General features: G+C 42.6%; 5 protein-coding genes, 1 long non-coding RNA gene and 1 other non-coding gene across 12 annotated transcripts in view; 5 read left to right on the top strand and 2 right to left on the bottom strand.

Annotated features, from left to right (window-relative positions):
- The window catches only part of Lasp, a 35,272-nt gene extending 31,208 nt beyond the window's left edge, over positions 1–4,064 (top strand). The window contains exons 5-7 of one of the 4 annotated variants that reach the window (NM_168681.4): positions 538–1,662; positions 1,810–2,045; positions 2,112–4,064. In NM_168681.4, coding sequence (NP_730192.2) covers positions 538–1,662; positions 1,810–2,045; positions 2,112–2,291 — 1,541 coding nt within the window. In that variant the 3' untranslated portion in view covers positions 2,292–4,064. The remainder of the gene's footprint in view (positions 1–537; positions 1,663–1,809; positions 2,046–2,111) is intronic. The other 3 variants (NM_140655.3, NM_001259869.2, NM_001259870.2) reach the window with 3 other exon arrangements.
- CG43954 (uncharacterized protein) overlaps positions 1–4,064 on the top strand; it is a 35,272-nt gene extending 31,208 nt beyond the window's left edge. Inside the window, exons 5-7 of the mRNA NM_001275037.2 lie at positions 538–1,662; positions 1,810–2,045; positions 2,112–4,064. Of these exons, the coding sequence (NP_001261966.1) occupies positions 2,298–2,654 (357 nt within the window). The 5' untranslated portion in view covers positions 538–1,662; positions 1,810–2,045; positions 2,112–2,297 and the 3' untranslated portion in view covers positions 2,655–4,064. The remainder of the gene's footprint in view (positions 1–537; positions 1,663–1,809; positions 2,046–2,111) is intronic.
- Positions 4,065–4,205: 141 nt separating this feature from the next.
- Positions 4,206–6,506, bottom strand: CG13032 (uncharacterized protein). The gene is made up of 3 exons (NM_140654.2): positions 4,925–6,506; positions 4,495–4,868; positions 4,206–4,436 (listed from the first exon to the last, which is right to left on the bottom strand). Exons 1-3 carry the CDS (start codon positions 6,320–6,322, stop codon positions 4,226–4,228), a joined length of 1,983 nt encoding a protein of 660 aa, NP_648911.1. The 5' UTR covers positions 6,323–6,506; the 3' UTR covers positions 4,206–4,225.
- A 408-nt stretch (positions 6,507–6,914) lies between these two features.
- zetaCOP (Coat Protein (coatomer) zeta) lies at positions 6,915–8,806 on the top strand. 3 transcript variants are annotated; one of them, NM_168679.2, is made up of 4 exons: positions 6,915–6,947; positions 7,046–7,413; positions 7,926–8,016; positions 8,628–8,806. In NM_168679.2, exons 2-4 carry the CDS (start codon positions 7,061–7,063, stop codon positions 8,673–8,675), a joined length of 492 nt encoding a protein of 163 aa, NP_730188.1. In that variant the 5' UTR covers positions 6,915–6,947; positions 7,046–7,060; the 3' UTR covers positions 8,676–8,806. The 3 variants fall into 3 exon arrangements, with proteins under 3 accessions (NP_730188.1, NP_648910.1, NP_730189.1); NM_140653.3 differs by having other exon boundaries at positions 6,933–6,988; NM_168680.2 differs by lacking the exon at positions 8,628–8,806 and having other exon boundaries at positions 6,933–6,988; positions 7,926–8,531.
- Positions 8,807–9,728: 922 nt separating this feature from the next.
- lncRNA:CR45241 (long non-coding RNA:CR45241) lies at positions 9,729–10,115 on the top strand. Its single transcript, NR_124960.1, has one exon. It is a non-coding gene; the product is annotated as a long non-coding RNA:CR45241 (long non-coding RNA).
- A 2,420-nt stretch (positions 10,116–12,535) lies between these two features.
- Positions 12,536–17,913, top strand: Galphaf (G protein alpha subunit f). The gene is made up of 5 exons (NM_079394.3): positions 12,536–12,879; positions 15,169–15,390; positions 15,561–15,729; positions 16,731–16,828; positions 16,922–17,913. Exons 1-5 carry the CDS (start codon positions 12,869–12,871, stop codon positions 17,619–17,621), a joined length of 1,200 nt encoding a protein of 399 aa, NP_524118.1. The 5' UTR covers positions 12,536–12,868; the 3' UTR covers positions 17,622–17,913.
- Positions 15,557–16,567, bottom strand: asRNA:CR46033 (antisense RNA:CR46033). The gene has a single exon (NR_133254.1).
- Positions 17,914–18,383: the final 470 nt, after the last annotated feature.

The raw sequence follows: 18,383 nt of genomic DNA, 5'->3' as shown, positions 1-18,383 counted from the left end.
AATTAAACATTTAAATATACATTGAATGTCACTCAAAATTACCACCCCTCAAAAAAAAAAATACGGAATTTTAGTATAAATTCCTTTTTCTTTCTTTCCTTTCTATTATTTTATTTAATTTACCTTATTTTGTATCCACTGTACTTTTACTTTGTGGACATGCATGTGGCATGTGTGTCTGAATTTGAACTTCTGCACTGTCCATCTAACTATGTTGTATCTATTTCCATCACATCTGTCACATTGTGTAATTAATATTGATTATAATGCCGTTTTTTTTATGGTTTGTTTTCTCTCCTTTTATTTTGTTGTGGACTTTGTTTATCATTTGTTGCCATTTATCCCACACCATCAACAACCAACTGCAACAATAAAATCAACAACATTATTTGTGTGCTTTCTGAACTACCGTTAACCTAACGTTACACACAAAACGAACACCACACACACATCCACACTAACAACAACGACTGTGGACAATGGTGCAACTAATTAATCGTCACCTCGAAATCGATAAATATCGAAAAAATCGAAAAGATGAATCGGAATACTTCTCAGAGCAATTGGCAGCTGAACAATTCTCGCAATATGCACCCACAGCCTCACCCATACCGCCAGCAGCGACAACACTACACCAGCAACAACAACAGCTGCAACACCAACAGCAGCAGCAGTACCAGCAACATCAGCAGCAACTGCAGCAGCAGCAACACCAACACCAACACTATCTGCAACAGCAGCAACAGACTCTGCCACCGCCACCCATACAACACCAGCAATACAACACAGCGGCCATAACGCCCACATACCAACAACTTCAACAGCAACAGCAACAGCAACAGCAACAGCGGGCACAGCAGCAGCAACTGCACGATCCCTATGCACACTACCAACAACCGCAGGCGCTGCGCCAGCAACAGCAACAACAACAACAGCAGCAACAACAGTTGCTGCAACAGCAAGCCATTAAACAAGCCTCACATCTGTATCCCACAGCAACATCCCAGCAGCAACAGATGCCGCCACCACAGTCGCCGGCGAATCCGCAGCAGCAGGCGCTCAACAGCTACAACGAGATGCGCTCGGCCATACTCCAGAACTCGCATCATCCCAGCGGCAATTCCGTGGATCAGTACGACCAGCCACAGCAGCAGCAACATCAGCCGCAACAGCAGAGCACCAACCCCACGCTGGTGGCTGCCCAACAGCAGCAATCCCATCATAGCCTACTGAACAACAATGCCAGCAACGGCGGCATTTCGCACAGCCACCACAGCAACATCAATAATAATGGACACGGCTCACAGAACCAAATGTTGCCGCCACAAATGAGACGCTCGGCGGCCAGTGTCGTCGCCTACGATGGCAATAGCAAGCAACAAGTGGCAGCCGGCCCAGGAGCTGCCCAAAATCACCTGCAGCAATTATACGCGTCTCCCAATTACGCCGCTGTGACTCCATCTGAGAATTCAATAAACGTTAAGCAGCACGCCAGCAATGGCCATATGCCGAACCAGCAGCAACAGCACGTGGCAGGCGGCAGCAATATCGGGAAGATAGCGGACTACGATCCACTGACGGATGGACCAAGGGTGGTGCCCAATGCCGGACGGTCCAGCACCACTTTGGTCTACAGCTCCGAGCCACGTGGCAATCAAGGTGGTAAGTTACGGAGCAGGCTAGCTGGTAGTTCGAGGTAGTGATAGTGCGCGCTCAGCTCGATGTTACACACTCATCTTGTCCTTGTCCCCGGCTAGTAGATATGTAGCCTAAACAGAACTAATGTCCAGAACTTTTATGTCCTCACAGGCAACAGCGTTTACCCCAAGCGGATTGGTTCGGTTTCCGATATTGATCCGGCCAATGGCATCTACGGATCGCTCACCGCCGCCGAGCAGGCTCACCAGCAGCAGAAGCACCAGCAGTACTACCAGCAGGTACAGATGATGCAGCAGCAGGAGCACCCGCCGCAGCAACAGCAGATGCGCCAGCAGCCATCCTACTCCTCCCTGCAGGAAAAACAATCGCGCCAGAGCACAGCAATGGTAAGTTTTGTTGGCTGTCTATTGTTTATTACAAAGTTATTTTTAACTATATGTCCCATATTTTAGCGCGTCTATCGGGCCATCTATGACTATGAGGCGCAGGACGTCGACGAGGTCAGCTTCCGCGAGGGCGACGTCATCTTTGAGGTGGAGTCAATCGATTCCGGCTGGATGACCGGACGTGTGGAGCGTACCGGCAAGACCGGCATGCTGCCCGCCAACTACGTGGAGCAGGCGGTTATATAATAGGGAATGTTCTACTACTGCTGCTGCCGCCAGCAGTTTGTGGTGATCCTCGTCTGCCTGCTCTACATCCTGCTCGTGCTCGCCTTCTTCGTCAACGTTTTTATCGCGGATCGCAACATGCACGCGAATCTAATGATGAGGAACGGTCGGCACGGCGGAGGTGGAGGAATCCCTCCGCCAGCAGGCATGCATCCGGGTCACCACAATCCGTACGACATGCATGGCTACAACCACTACAGCAACTACCATCCGCAAGTGGATTCCAAGCAGCAGCAGGAGTTGGCCAAAAAGACGCCGCAGCAGCAAGCCGAGCAGGACATTTACTACTATTTTAATCATGTATTCAGGCGGCGACGGCGATGATGTGGAGGAGTCACACGCCCCAACCAACAGCCCAAAATTTAAATTTTTAGTGCATTAACTTATACTGCATCCACTACATACATAGATATATATATATATATATATATACTATATATAGCAAAGCAGCGGATTATGTAAAAAGAGAAGAGGGAAATTAATTAATTAATTTTAAATTTATTAGTAATCCAACCAAGAACCAACAATCCGATATCCATCTTATTAAATAAACAAAGCCACAGCAGAGTTATGAGAAATCAGCCAGAGAGTCGAATGTGTTTCAGCTATGAATCGGCTAATATATGTCAGCGGAACATATATCTGCACCGATTCCAATAAGAAATTGAGCGACCAAGCTAACCCAGCCAAGTTTGCATTTATCTACAGCCCTTAATAAATCAAATTTATACAGATATTTATTGAAGAATATACAAAACGTTAACCAACTAATCGTACACTATAGCTTACCAATCATATACAAGTACGGATATCTATAAACAATTCGATTAGCTAAAGTGCTTCAGCATAACATGTTGTGGATAGCAAAATCCCAAGGCAAAGGTTTTCTAATTTAATTAGAAGTTCTCAAAGTAATACTTACACGGGGCAATAGCGCTAACACAAATTTCCCCCGAGTTTTCTTCGGCTTTCTGAAAGCTTTTCGCATTAGCAGCAATCCACTCGGATTCTGATCGCGTCCTTATCCCTACAATTTTGTCAATTTATCTGTGTAAACGAGGAGGACTTGAAGGATATTGTTCTTGTTTTTGCGGGGGAAATTCATGTTTTTAATATATAAATATTTTTGTTAAGAGAATAATAATTATATATTGTTTGTTTCTAGTGTTAAATTGAAGAAAGAGAATAAGGTGGAGATATCGTTTCGTTTCACAAAAGAAATCCTTGAAAGTGCCTTTAATTTGCTAAAACGTGTTTTTTAGATAAAACCAATTTACTAGGCTTATCAATAATAATGCATTAAAGAATCAATAAAAAAAAATATACTTATACTGTAACTTATACATTTTCATACCATACGCGAGCAATGGAGAACGAATTTCTAACGCAAATAATGAAGCAATTTACAAACGGCAACTAAAACTAATTTAATATGTGATTGCAGGATCGTTTTTCTATGGCAAGTCAAGCTATATATAATGTATTATTAACTTAACTTACAAGACACTCACACACACACACACACACACACATGCATAGCTATAGACAGCAATTAATAACAATTATATAGGCATAATGCAATTGGAAATGCTTCGAGTGGAAAGAAATCACCTAACAAATACTTGAATTAATCTAATCTTATCCTGAAATAGAAGCAGCGCCAAAGGCTTCGTTTTGTGAACGTGTTACAAATCAAATAAAAATTTATGAAAATTTAAAACTCATTGTTTTCGGTACTTCAGAATCAATGATGTGCATTGCAATGCCATGCAAGTTTAATAACATTCCAGTTACATATAAATATGTATATGGCATGACTTCTCGTCCAGTTTTTTTAGCATTGCAAAGAACATAAAAACTAATCAAAATAAAAATCGTGGTTTTGTTCATCTTCATTATTGAATGGAAGTCTCGCTCGTGCTTTTATCTGCATTTTTGCTACGATCGCTCAATCCCTTTTCGCGAGCTCCAAGTACAGTTTCAAGGATAATGGTCTTCGTACTGTTGATGGTGTCCTCGAAAAATTTGGCATCTGCGTTCTTCTCCTCGGTGATATACTCCAGCTTCTCTGTCAGCATTGTGATTTTTTCCTTGGCCAGTTCAAGACTGAAAATATAAGTAGTTATAGTTGATTAAGCGATGGGATTGCCGTGTCCGAACTTACTTATTCTTTAGATCCTCTATTCTGGGCTCAGGCTGTCCTGCCGAATTCAGCGTATTTGTGGACTGGTACTGGGACTGATTTTCGAAGCAGAAGGAACCAATCGATCCGTTAAGAGAAGTGCGACTCAGCGAACTGGCGTAGTCGGCCATTCGCTGGGTGCGTTTCTTCTTATCGGACTGCACATCGAGTTCCTTCTCCAGGTCCCTGATCTTGACCTCCAGTCGGCTGATACGGGCCTTTAACTTGCCAATCTGCTCCTGAGCTGCTTCGTTCTTGGCTCTCTCCGTCTCCAGACGATCTCCTAGAGTTTTGGTGAGCAACATAAGCTGATTTTTCTCCACCTCTAGAGCATCCAGGATGCCCACAAATTCCTCCTGCGGAATATAATTAAGCAAATTAATAGCTTATGTTTTAGTGTACAGAGTTTTACCTTTCGAAACTCGCGGCAGGAGAAGAGGAATCCGCCGGATAGGGCGCGCAGGTCCATTTCCAGCTTCTTGATCATATCCTGCAGACTGGCCATGGCCACATCCTTCTGCTTGACCACCGTCTGCAGCTCCAGATGCATACCGCTCAGCTCTTCCATTTGCCGGCGCGAAAGATCTCGCTCCTCGGTCACCCGGACCAGCTCGCCGCGCATGTCGTCCAAACGGTTCTCGTACTGAATCCTCTGCTGGTTCAGTTTGTCATTCATGGTATTGATATTGGTGCCATTGAAGTCGGTCTGCTCCTCCAGCTCATTGTATAGAATCTTGTACTTGTTCATCTCCTCGTTCAGATTCTTGTTCCTCACCTTTAGGGCGAGTGTCTTGCTGCGTTGATCCTCCAGTTGGTTTTGCAGGCTAAGAATCTCCTTTTCCAGAGCCTCCACCTTGGCTCGATGAAGAATCTCACTTTTACGCACACCCGGTGTAAAGCGATCGAAGCTGGCCGTTGTGGCTCCGCCGCCATCGCCTCCACCTAATCTCTCAGAGCTGGCATGATGTGATCGACAGCTGCCGGTTACCAACTCCAGATCCGAACCCAACGGCACTGGGGCAGCATATTCGGCTCGATCTACGGCTCGGTCCTCGTAGAAATCCAAGCGAGCCTTGAGCTCGTGCACTTTCTGGTTGAGCGCGATGATCTGCTGAGCACGACCGCGCCAATTGGCCTGATTAAGATTGTTGGCCAGGATGTTGATGTTGCAGCTCTCACCGATCTCGTGCTGCAGGCACTTTTGGGCCAGTTTCAGTTGGCTTTGTAGCTCGGTGTTCCTGTTTCGCGTTTCGAAGAGCTTCTGCTGCATACTGTTGATCTTGGCTTGGAGCTCATCGGGGGAGCAGCCCTTTTTTGGCAGATCCTGATTATGCTGCAGCTTCTCCTCGTGCGCACGCAGCTCCTTCTCCAGCTTCTCGATCTGAGCATCCTTTTTACCCAGCCGACTCTTTGCCTGCTCCAATTCGGAACGCATCTGGCGGTTCTTCTTGCTCAGTTCCAGGATTTTGGTGCTGGCAATGGAGGAGTTGCAGCGCAGCTCATCAATGGGCACGGAGTTGAGCACCTCGTTGAGCGAATCAACCGATTTCTTCAGGTCGGATATCTCCTGATTCTTCTCATGAATGGCCTGGGCCAGTGACTGCTTCTCCTGCTCGCATTCGGATAGCTTTTTGCGCAGCTTTTTGGACTCCGGCTTTGTTGGCTTTGGTTTTACCACAGCGGTGGTCAGCACCACATGGGCAGCGGCCATGGCATCATGGTCATGCCGACGTCGAGAGGAACGGCCCACTTTGCACCCCAACAGCTCCTGATCCCGATGGGCTACATACTCTTCCGGCAAAGTCTCCATCGCAATGCCCTCTAGTTGTTCACATAAAAATATACACAATTGAATCTAACAATTTCGTTGGCTGGGCGAAAATAATTTGTACGTGTGCCTGTTCTTGTTACTAAAATATTCACAAATTTTGGTTGTCATCAGTTGTTTCTAGGTTATTCAAATTTAAACCTCATTTGAAACAGACAAATCAAAGGCAAGGCAATTTTTAAATTTGGAACTCTTGTCATAATCAGGATTTCTTCAATAATAGGTAAGTTAAAAATAAACAGAGTTTCTGCAATAATAAAATTGACATTGACAATTCTTTTCTTGATCTTTCCAAACTGTTGTTTTATTTAAGACAGGATAATTTACATTTAAACCGTTATTCTTTTTTTACATTTACATTATTTTATTTTAAATACCCCAGCAAAGTACGGCCAACGTCAAGCAAGCCAGCCCCCCATGTGTTTCAAATTATAATTTAAAATATAATAATAAAACAACGATAACGGCTTAGCTAAAATTCAAAAATTTTAACAGTTTTTCTAGATAGTTTTAACTGTATCTAGCTATTTATTTTGTGACTCGAGTTGGCAGTACTGTTTAGTTGGTATAATTTAGCGGTCGCAATATGGTCATACTAAAGTGACGTGTAAGACACGAAAACAAGTGAAGATGGACGGATTTATGATGGTAAATTGCAAAATACACAAGTAACTGGCTTAAAATCAAACCCAACATGTGCTGCAGGATATCATCAAGGGCATGTGCATCATGGACAACGATGGCAACCGCATCCTGGCCAAGTACTACGACAAGAACATCCTGTCCACGTTGAAGGAGCAGAAGGCCTTCGAAAAGAATCTGTTCAATAAGACGCACCGCTCCAACACGGAGATCATTATGCTGGACGGACTCACCTGCGTGTACAAGAGCAACGTGGACCTCTTCTTCTACGTGATGGGCAACGCCTACGAGAACGAGCTCATCCTGCTGTCCGTGCTCAACTGCCTCTACGATTCCATTAGCCTGATCCTCAAGAAGAACGTTGAGAAGCGCCTGGTGCTGGAAAACCTGGAGATCATCATGCTGGCATTTGACGAGATCTGCGACGGAGGGTGTGTATTAGCGTATACAGTGATGGATGGAAAGAACAAGGGACCAAGTTAAAGCAGCTTTCATTAGCAGCAGTTCGTTTAGAAAACATCAAATTATTACTACACAAGTTCCCATAAATAACATTGTTATTTACTAGTCTATGAGTTAGGCCAGCTCAAGTGAAGCCTCTAAGTAGTTAACCGCATTTAAAGCTTCCTTTTTTTTAACAAAACCTAGTCAAGTCCAATGAAAAGTTATATGATAACTGCGATGTTAGGGTATAGGTACAAAAGTTTAATTATATAAATCAAACTAAATATTAAAATATATTAAACTTAAAGATTAAACTAATACATACGAGCACTGGCATCCTAGGCATGCAGCTCGTATAAGTTTTTAAGTTTATAGGCTGAGCTTTAGAAATCACCTGAGGTACAAAAAGATATACTTTGCCATTCATCACTGTATATTATGCATTACATATTATTAAATACAAATATTCTATTTAAACCTTTACCCGTTTTCCAAATAGCATTATTCTGGATGCGGATCCCTCGTCGGTGGTGAAACGCGTTGATCTGCGCAACGATGACATTCCCATTGCCGAACAGACCGTTGCCCAGGTAACTAACACCCTTAATGGTCTATTTTGGTAGTCTAACTACTTGGTAGCTCTTCTAAGTGTTTATAACTCAATGGTAGCCGTTTGTACTTTAATTTTGTCTGGTTTCGTTTCGCAATTTGATACCCTGCAGTCAAATATATTCTCATTTAGTTTTACCCGCCCTATGAACAAATAATTAGGCTCTTTGTTTTTCAAGACTATATGTAGTTAGTAACTGAGTTAATATAAGTTTACAAGCTTTACACATTTGCCTAGATTTATTTGTTATTCGCATTTTTGTTTAATTACGATCTATTTTCAGTTTCAACAAAAGTGTTTAAATGTTGTAAAATTGTACCTATTTTAATGAATGCTTCCAGATAATATTACTTATTACAATTTAAAGTAGTTGTGTCGGCGTAAATTTCTTTTTACCTTTTGTACATGTTACCGAATTTCGATTACTTTTCCCCATATCGCCCCATTCATTGTACTCCGAGAATGTTCAAAATAAAATTGGTGAAAATGTTCTGGAACTTCGCGCTCATTTTGATTTGTTTCATTAGCTAATTGATCGAAATTATTGCCGAGTATCTGTATCTATATATGTGTGTGCTATCTATCTTTTAGGTTCTGCAATCGGCACGTGAACAACTCAAATGGTCCATTCTGAAGTGATGTGAAATGGGGTGGCGGAAGAGAGGAAGCCACTTCCGTGCCGCGTTGTCGCAATACATTCGATTCTTCTTTTAGCGCCCACTTGTTTTCGCCTAGTTGTAAAGCATATAATAATACATACATTTAACTGGAGAGCACTGCATGTTTTAATTTAGCATTAAACTACTAACTCGGTGTGTCATAGAGTAGCCAAAGGCACCGACGGGCGATTGGAGCTGCCAAGTTCCGTTTGCGCCACTATAAATCTTTTGTGCGTGGTATGCAATCGAGTTCTTAGATAAGGGAAATCACCTGAATAAACAAGGACTGTATTTAGGCAAATCTAATAAAAGCTTTGAAGACTTTCCAGACTAATACTGAATGTATTAAAGAGTATTCCCAGGTTCGTTGCTATCGAGCTGCTATGGCTTATCGCAGAACTTTATGGTGTTACTGAAGTCCACAATAATTCTTATTTTGCTTAATCGATGAAGTAGCGCAAGTAGCCATATAATGCCAGAACTGACCCATTCAACGCAACGCAGATCGGTCAGTATTACAATAAGATAATGCAGGCAGGCATTATGTTGCAACTGACAGCGCAATCACCAATCATATGCAGATGGGGTAAATCGAAACCACTTGTCTCCAGATACGAGGATAAAGTATGTCGTAAACCCACGTGACCAGCTGGTGTCCAAGCAACTTGGCCTGAAGTGGCACCTAAAACTGGGAGTGCTAGGGTATTAAAGTCTCTTTACGAGGCAGTGCTAATTATTAAGCGATTAAGCACCGATAATCTCAACATCTTTATAGTAGGGGGGCGCATAAAAAAGTTCTATTTGAAGAAGCAGTTCCAAACGGCTTTCAACAGCTTTGTTTTCTGGCAAACTCAATGTAAGGGCATTGGCACTTAAACTCATATTTGTTTGATTTATGGCCATTACAACCAAATGGATTACCTCTTCGCCATCGCATGGGGCTATTAAAAGCTTTAGTTATGAAATGAAGTTCTGCGTTGCAGGAAAAGAGGGCAATTAACGAAGACTTGTTCAATTGGGGGACTTACATATCATCTCTCTAAATTGCCTTATTCCGTAACTCCGTTTAATATCTAACCAAACAATAAAAAACAAACAGCTAGCAATTGTGATTCACTTGTTTTCCCACCTCTCGATCGCATGGCCAACATGCTATCATTCAACTTCAACCTGCTGCTCGTCCATCATCCAACGTACACCACCCATGAACCGCAGACGTGCTCCGCTCCCACTGATATATCCATCCACCCACATCCACATCCACCCCCGTTTACCCATCGTTCCTTAATCAAATGCTTGTCAACATTGCAGCCAAAACAATAACAATTGCAAAATTAAGCGCCTCGCGTTTATCTGCCTTCTGTGTTGTCGAATTAGACAAATAACACCCAAGTGGGGGGAGTCAGTTGGGGAGGTAAGTAAAGTACACAGCTATATGTACATATCTATCAGCCGTAGGAGCTGTGGTATCGGTACCGCACTTGATGGATGGATTGCCCGGGATCACGTTCAGGAATTCTGGCAAAGGCGCAACGTCCCCGGAATTAGCTGCTTACGTGGTTGGGTGATGACAGGGGCTGCTCGAATCACAGATAGGATCTCATGGGTTCTTCTACTCAGCTAATATAACACCTATATTTCTTTTTGAAATACGTTCGGAATGATATATAGATTAGGTGTCGTGAATAAAAGATGGAAAAAGTTGAATCGTTTTTTTCTGGAAATACTTTAACTTCTAACATATTTAGGTATTAGATCATTTAAAGCAAAGTACATCCCCATGCCACCTTAAAGTACAGTTACCCCATTAATTTATACCCAATATCGGGTTCTCAAGTATACTCCTGCACTATCAGGGGGAAGATTGAGATTACTTGGGCACAGAAAGAGGTTCCACATGATTAGCGCCACCGTTCCAAAAAATGGGTTCCAATCGGATTAAGATTTACGATCCCGATCGCCAGCCCCATCAGATTTATATAATGCCAACGCGCTGGTATTTTCGGGAGAGGACTATTTGGCATTCAGTCAGTCATACGATTTGTGCGCCTGACTTCGGATTCTTGTCTACTGAAACGGAAACCCACAACATCTGGAGAGGTTGAATCGAATCGAATCGAATCACGACTGATACTGGGAAATGATTGGCGACTTGTTTTTCGGGTGTGTACATATATATTTTGAACGATTGCCATTAATTCGCTGAATTTCAATCTCGCCTGTGGTAAACAAAATAGTTTAAATTCCATTCCGCAAAATTCATTAGTAGTAACTCTTCACGTGCCAACTAATTGAAACTGAACGAATTACGGCGAAGTGAAGGCGACTGCTTTGGTTTTCCTTACTTTTTATCATGCCCGCATTACCCAGTAAGTGAAGCTAATATCGAATGAGGGGGCCCGTTCCATAAAATCGACTTTATGGCCTTCAATGGGTAGGAAAATTTTCGCTTTTCGCACAAATTTCGCGGTTATTGCAGGGCCATGCCCAAATGTCTCTATCTCGAAGCGTGACTCTTTCTCAGCTCCCAGACGACTTGCAAACAGACAATTAAGACACCATATATGTATAGTGTGGGATGGTATGGAATCAGAGCACATCGACTGTCCGATAAGTGGATGGCTCGAGCAGCCGGCGACCTTGGCAGTGGAGTGGGGTTTAGCAAAGTGCTGCCCAGCAACTCAAGAAGCACCCCCCCAAGGAATCCCACAGGTCAGATCCACCTCGGTCCTCCATATCGGTCAATGGGTTCAACGCATCGAGAACCCAGATCGCAGTGAACCTCCGTGAACCATGAGTGCCCGATCGAAGCCCGATGGCGAACCGTTAATTTACGATCCCTGACAGTGGGTCAAATCCTCTCGGGCTGGCTGGCCAGTTATCTTCCATTATCGCGATAAGGCCTGAGTTCTGATCGGACCAGTTGAATTGAGCTGGACTGGTATGGGTTGTTGTGCTACCCGTTTGAATTGTGTTACTGGGGGCCCTGTATTTTAATTACATGTTCTTTCGAGTGCCCTGTTTTCGAGTGCAGATAGTTGCAAAACAATTCTTCTTCCAGTATGCAAACAAACGGTCTACCCCCGTAATCCTCCCCTGCGATCAAGTGTAATTTCTGTTGGTGCTGAAGAGGGACAAGTGGCATTCCAAAACTGTAAGGCTTGTGCTCAATTTGGAGTAGAAATATTTCTAATATAGAGGGTTGTCGATATGGGTTTTTCAAAGTATTGACGTTTTTCATAGTTGGTTATTACCCGAAATCTATATAAACGGGAAAAAGATTAGTTGCTTATATCTTACATTCCCAGAAATCTAGTTAGCATAAACAAATTGGTAAATTTGATATTTATCAGAGCACTTTAGCGTAGATCATGATTACTAATTCTTGAAACACAACTCAAACTATTTCTCGCTGTGCTTGTAGTGTTGTAAATGAATTCTGGCAAATTCAGATACTCTTACGATTAAATCGATGATTTGACAATTTGGTGCGCTTAAGAGCTGAGTGAAACCGTTAACTATAACTCTCCGGTTAAATAACTCTCTTCCACACCGGACATTGTTCTATATGCTGTGAGCTACCCTCGGCCTGATATCTTATCACTGATATTGTACATTCTTACTTTGAACACCCGTACAAGCAATTAACAAACGATTCGTGGCTATGATTCTCCCGTTCGTCCCCAAAGCCAACACCACCACCCATCCGCCCACTCGATGGAGCTCTCTCTCTCTCTCTTGCCCGCTCTTTCTTTCGCTCTTTCTCTTTTTGGGGGACCTTATCTGGGAATTGAATGGAAACGAACTGATATTTAAGAATTCAACCCATTCGCTGGTACTTTCAGTGCTGTGTGATCATAAAACGGTGTTAGACGTATTCCGGCAGGAAAAAAAAAACAACAGGGAACCCTGAATCACAGGCAAGAGCTGAAAGTTCAGTGATACAGACAAATGGATATTATTATAGCAGTGACAAGAACTCAAGTGCTCGATAAACACATTCCCGGCCAAAGAAAACAGAAACTCAGTGGAATCCAAAGTATTTAATAACAAATTGTGTGTGTGTGTGTGCCAGTGAACAGAGCTAGCAGCAAGTGTATAAACAAGACGTCAGAAGTTTCCACTTAACCAAGGCATAATCGATCGGCCACAATTGGTACAACATTCAGAACCATGAAATTAAGGTGGGTTTTGGTTTTGTAGTTCCTACGAAATTGGGTCTTGGTATAAATGATTAACAATATGTCTCCTATCTGCCGACACTTCCACCTGAAATTCGAATGGCCACGAAAATCACAGTTTTTTGCCCCGAAATTGGAACCTTTATGCAGCAGCTTGATAAGAAATGTGGGAAGTGAATTTTGGGTATATACAGGTTTTCTCATATAATTCGTATCAGTGGGCGAATGATATCATTGCGGAATATCCAATATTTTTCCATTCTATATTTGGCTGTGCTAATCACACACTTATTTGGGCAACCCAAATCAGACTGCACGTCGGCTAGATAATGCAAATTAACTTTATGGCAAAGGACCACAAATTGATTGACCTTTCAAGGGCTATTCCAATTAGATATATCACAATAATACAGCAAGAACGGCTCACATTGTTCATATATGATGAAAGAAATATATACATAGATTTTCCAGTTTAATTCGAAATTTTAGTCATATTGTCACCCTAAGGCTGATGCAATCCCTTCTCTGCGCTTCTCATAACTCCCACGTAAGCTGAGTTAATTACAAAAAAATTATCTGTGAATAAATTATACAATTTTATGACCGTTTGTTAAGATTAGCCACACGTTCCATTTGGCAGCTGTCAGGCCGAGTAATGTTATTTGTTTTTTTTTTACCAATCAGCCGAAATGCGATATAGTTTTCTGTTGCTATCCGCTCGTTTTTGTAAGGAGGTCAATGGACATTGGTTGGGTTCCATTCCTTTGTTGTAAGCTGTCATAAATACTTCGGCCCAGTTTATAGGGCCCGTTAAAATCAAGTAAGAAATTACCGACGGCGGCATAAAGATAGACACACTCATCAAAAGTTCCCCAATTCGTTCCTCATTCGATTGCCACCGAAATTGCGGGAAATATTCATGATTAACTGTTATACGAGGATCGTAAACTTGGTGGCTAGGTTATGGTTTACCACCGCGAAGAAGACATCATTTAAATTAGCCAGCTAAAGCGTTTCATCATACTTACTGGAAAATGAGAAGGCAATATGCCCAATGCGCTCTCAAGGTTCGATAACGAAGCGTTTCGTATCTGGAGTGGCGGGCGCCAATTGATAAGGCTGAAAAATCGAAAATCAGCCAGAGCCAATGGTCTTGAGCAGGTTTTGGCAATCGCCCAATTAGAATTGCCGGCCATAAAATTGCAGGCGCCCAGCCCCATTTCCCGATTCCCCCCTTGGGTCGATCTCTCGAAGTGAATGATTTTCACATGACTCGATGGTGGTATATAAAGCAGATATACTTTACGTCCAGCTGGAGCAAAGTGCGTCCATTGGGGGAATTGAATTTTTCCACAGTTCCAATTAGTTCAATTAGTCAGTTAATTTGATTGTCTGGAATGCGGAGTGATGTCTGGCGATATCTAAACGTGATCCAATCAAAGTCCCAATAACCCAAATTCATTGATAACTCTTTTAACTGCTCCGACTTTGAGTTCAAACTTGGCAACTTCAGATTGAATTGGCGAAATGCTTGCCACTTTTTACGATCTGGAAACATCATGAACTTGGTGCAATAGCACTTGTAATGTCGAGTAGTGATCGTGTCTCTAAGTATTCAACATCCTGGTCATTTAAAGTCATTTGTAGGAATGCCAGATGCACTTGAAGTGCATTCGACTCGCTCTTAAATATTTATTATTCCCATACTATAAGACGATAATTGCAATTTTATGTCTTGCGATATTGGTTGTGACTCAGTAATGATCTTAAGTATTTACACTGTGATATAGACCCCAAGTGAACAATTTCTATATCGTCGGCATGAATTGGCAAATAACTTTGCTTAGTAGCATTTTAGCTTATTGTATTTGACGAACTAACATTAAACACGCACCGTACTCTGCACCTAATTAAAGTTTGTACTACTCTTTTTAATTACTGCCAATAATCGCTTGAACACGTAAGATTCGGTTTCCAGCCAGACAGAATCCCCCCCCCCCCACATCTCCCATTCCCTTTGGGGGTTCAATGCGGTTTTATCTATTGCGTATTTTCCGTAGTAGTTGAAATAGACCACGTACCCGTATCTTCCGCTGTCTCCGGCTTCTGTGTGCTTTTAATTAAACATACATATGTACATCAGGTCTGGCTGGGTGACGGTCTTTGGGGTGTATGTAAATATTTAGAATCTCTATATATAGCAATGCCTTTGATCGGCGTGTTTTTTTTCCTTAGAAGTCGCCAAACAATGTGCTAAGCAAATTTGCTTTCTCTTCTTTTCCCCCAATGCAGACTTTTGCGGTGTTTGCGCCAACAGCCGGCGAAACCAGCGGCGGTTATGACCCACAAGGAGGATCAGTACCCGGTATCACTTGACCACCACGTGCTCAAGGACATGGCCAAGGGCGTGAGGGACACCACCGTTAAGATCCTGCTACTAGGCACCGCCGAGTCGGGCAAGACGACCATCATCAAGCAAATGCGGATACTGCACATCAACGGATTTACAGACGAGTAAGTTTGGCATTCCAATAACCATTGTACTATACTATATTATATTAAGTTTTAAATCAGTCCAAAAACAAACTGAATATTTCAAGTATTTTTTTTTTAAATATTTTTTTCTGGAATATATCTTTTTCAAAGCACATACTCAAGGTCTTAATTTTCTTTTTTCTTTACAGTGAACGGCGAGAGAAGATACCCGAGATATATCAGAACATCCACGAGTCCATCCTGCAATTGGTGGGTCAGATGGGAGTGCTGGGCATTGATTTCGGCAGCTGTACCAGCGAAAGATCGGCGGACTATATCCTCTCTCTGCCCGGATCGGCACCCGAATATATGAACGAGGTGAGTTTCGGAGTGGCACCTGGAGTGGTGCCCCCACTATCTGTATCTTATCCCTCGCTGCACTTCAAAGTCTGTTGTCGTGGTGTCGCAGTTTGAAATACATGCTCGTTGTGGCTGTCGAAAATCCGAGCAAACGACTTTGAAGTCAATCGCCGGACTTGCGTCAAATCTCCAACGGCTTTCGATCGAATTCGTGTTATCAGTAGCGGCGATTTGATTGATAGCGTGTCCATTGGGCGGCGTGGAATGTCTAAAAACTTTCCAAAACAAGTGTTTTGTAAATCGGACTTCCTGGCCCGGGCCTTATTGTATTATTTTGCTCTTTCCTTTTTTTTATTTCAAGTTTGCCGCAGCTGCAACGCTGCCTCTGAATGTGATTCATGTGGCGCAATCTGCTTTATCTTTCCGAAATTTATCTATGTACCTCTAACCAGTGGTCATTATATGGCTTACGATTAGATTACCAAGGCTGTTCAGGTCTCCAAGTGGGCGGGGCCTTTCCCAGATCTAGATGCCAGTCATTCATGGTTTTATGTTTTGCCAGTGAGTAATGCCAAGCATAAACAAAAGAAGTACCGAAGTTCGGATTCCCCTTGCTTTATGACTGACTGTTTGAATAGGTGACTCGAATACGTTCAGAGTTTTAAGTTAACTGAGGAAATAAATAATCATATCAGACCAAAATAGAGTATGTTTTTTGGAGGTTCTTATATTTTATTTTTAAGTTTAAAGTTGACTTTGTGCTGTTACTTTGATGTTGATGTTGATCATTCGTATGACAGTTGCAAAGTGACACAATCTTGGCGTTTATGATCCTTATCATATATTCAGCAAATAGAATTTTTTTAGACGGTTAGCTAGACAATTTTACTACCGGATTAGCTTTTCGTACTTGTCTGTCCAAGCGGCTTTTGCAATCTTCCGGTGAAGAGTTGATGTTATTTTCCATCACTGACTTGAAAACAATACTTAATTTTGGGTTACTTTTTTTGTATTTTTAGGAGTACTGCGACCACGTCACTACTTTGTGGAACGATGTGGGTATTCGCGCCTGCTATGATCGCTCAAATGAGTTTCCCCTGCTGGATAGTGCGAAATAGTAAGTATCTAATTGGATTGATTCAAAATCAGATTTCTTTCCCATTTATTCAAAAAAAAACCTTACTAAAGTTTGAATTTTTTTTTACCCCAGCTTCCTGGACAACTTTGTGCGGATCAGCGATGCTGAATACATACCCAGCACCGAGGACATTCTGCACAGCCGTAAGATCACCACCGGCATCTCGCAAATCACCTTCCGCGTACCCATTCCCAAGAGCATGGGTGGTGGCGAACAGCAGTTCCAAATGTACGATGTGGGTGGCCAAAGGGATCAGCGGAATAAGTGGATTCAGGTATTCGAAGGCATACAGGCCGTATTGTTCCTGATCTCGTGCAGCGAGTTCGATCAGAATCTGCGCGAGGATCCCAGCCAGAATCGTTTGCAGGAGGCTCTGAAGTTGTTCAGAGCCGTGTGGCAGAATCGTTTCCTCGCCTCCGCCGGATTGATCGTGTTCCTCAACAAGTACGACATCATGGAGCGAAAGATTCGGGCCGGCAAGCACATTGTGGACTACTTTCCCGAATACGAGGACTTCTGCAAGAGGCCGCAGCAGGACAATTGCTTTGGCGAGAGTGACTGGACGAAGATGTTCATCAAACAGAAGCTGGTGGATATCACACAGGAGCCGTTCAAGCGACACTCACGGAATCAGGTGGATCTGGGTACCTCGGAAAGGGAGTGCTACTACCACTTCACCGTCGCCACGGATACGCGATGCATCCGTGATGTCTTCTGCGATGTCCAGAAGATGATCCTCTCGGAGAACGTGTCCAGCATGGGCCTATTCTAGTCCAGATCCCGTTGCGGATCGGAGAGCTTCTCAATAAAGTTAAGGGAGGGCTGTCCTCAGGCCCCCACCAACTGTGATCTAGTAGGATATGACTTACATAAGTAGCCATGTAAGACCGTAGATCGTAGTGGCAACCGTATGTTGCACAATGGCTGGTACAACGCTTTAATATATTTAACTGCATTGGGTGTAGAGGAAGAATCCTCATACCGAATGCTCTCACTACTCCTTCAACCAATGTCTAAACTCTAATAGAATATAGCATCTACAATAAACCAAAACACACCCAGACAATTTGAGAATGAGTTTTAAATATTTTTGCACCCAAAGTTTGGGTATTTGGGTCCCATGCAACACAAAGTGTAGCATACTTCAAAGGGCACACACGCTTTGAGCGATCTGATGTTGCCATAGGAAAGGAAAAGAAACCATAGTTGTTTTACTTTTGATCAAAATAGTTTCCCATTCGGAATACACCATTCTACTCTTTATACAAGAATATATAAGCTTCGTATTAAAACATTTTAAAATATAAAAAACATATTGAAAGGCAAAAAGTCATAGTGATCTTTTACAAAATATGCGCTTCTTATTCAAATTAAAAAAAAAGCTTATTCCACTTAAATGCCGTTTATCGATCAGAGCGTTATATTTTGTACGGTCGGTCTTAAATTTAAATGATGGAATCCACATAGTTCTTTACCATCGCTTAACTAATAGCCAAGTTACACACCAATGAGCTGTGGTCCTTACCTAATACCC

Source organism: Drosophila melanogaster, chromosome 3L (genome assembly GCF_000001215.4).
Source record: "Drosophila melanogaster chromosome 3L".
NCBI classification, from domain to species: domain Eukaryota; kingdom Metazoa; phylum Arthropoda; class Insecta; order Diptera; family Drosophilidae; genus Drosophila; species Drosophila melanogaster.
The sequence above is the reverse complement of the archived record's forward strand: the minus strand, read 5'-3'. Positions and strand labels throughout refer to the sequence as shown.

Excerpts from the sequence above, each read along its gene's own strand:
- CG13032 (NM_140654.2), bottom strand. The coding sequence starts at position 6,322 with ATGGAGACTTTGCCGGAAGAGTATGTAGCCCATCGGGATCAGGAGCTG. Across the intron at positions 4,869-4,924 it reads CCTGCCGCGAGTTTCGAAAG|GAGGAATTTGTGGGCATCCT; the intron begins GTAAAACTCTGT and ends TATATTCCGCAG. Across the intron at positions 4,437-4,494 it reads ATAGAGGATCTAAAGAATAA|TCTTGAACTGGCCAAGGAAA; the intron begins GTAAGTTCGGAC and ends TTATATTTTCAG.
- zetaCOP (NM_140653.3), top strand. Across the intron at positions 7,414-7,925 it reads GACGAGATCTGCGACGGAGG|CATTATTCTGGATGCGGATC; the intron begins GTGTGTATTAGC and ends TTTTCCAAATAG. Across the intron at positions 8,017-8,627 it reads CCGAACAGACCGTTGCCCAG|GTTCTGCAATCGGCACGTGA; the intron begins GTAACTAACACC and ends TCTATCTTTTAG.
- Galphaf (NM_079394.3), top strand. Across the intron at positions 15,730-16,730 it reads CACCCGAATATATGAACGAG|GAGTACTGCGACCACGTCAC; the intron begins GTGAGTTTCGGA and ends TTGTATTTTTAG. Across the intron at positions 16,829-16,921 it reads CTGCTGGATAGTGCGAAATA|CTTCCTGGACAACTTTGTGC; the intron begins GTAAGTATCTAA and ends TTTTTACCCCAG.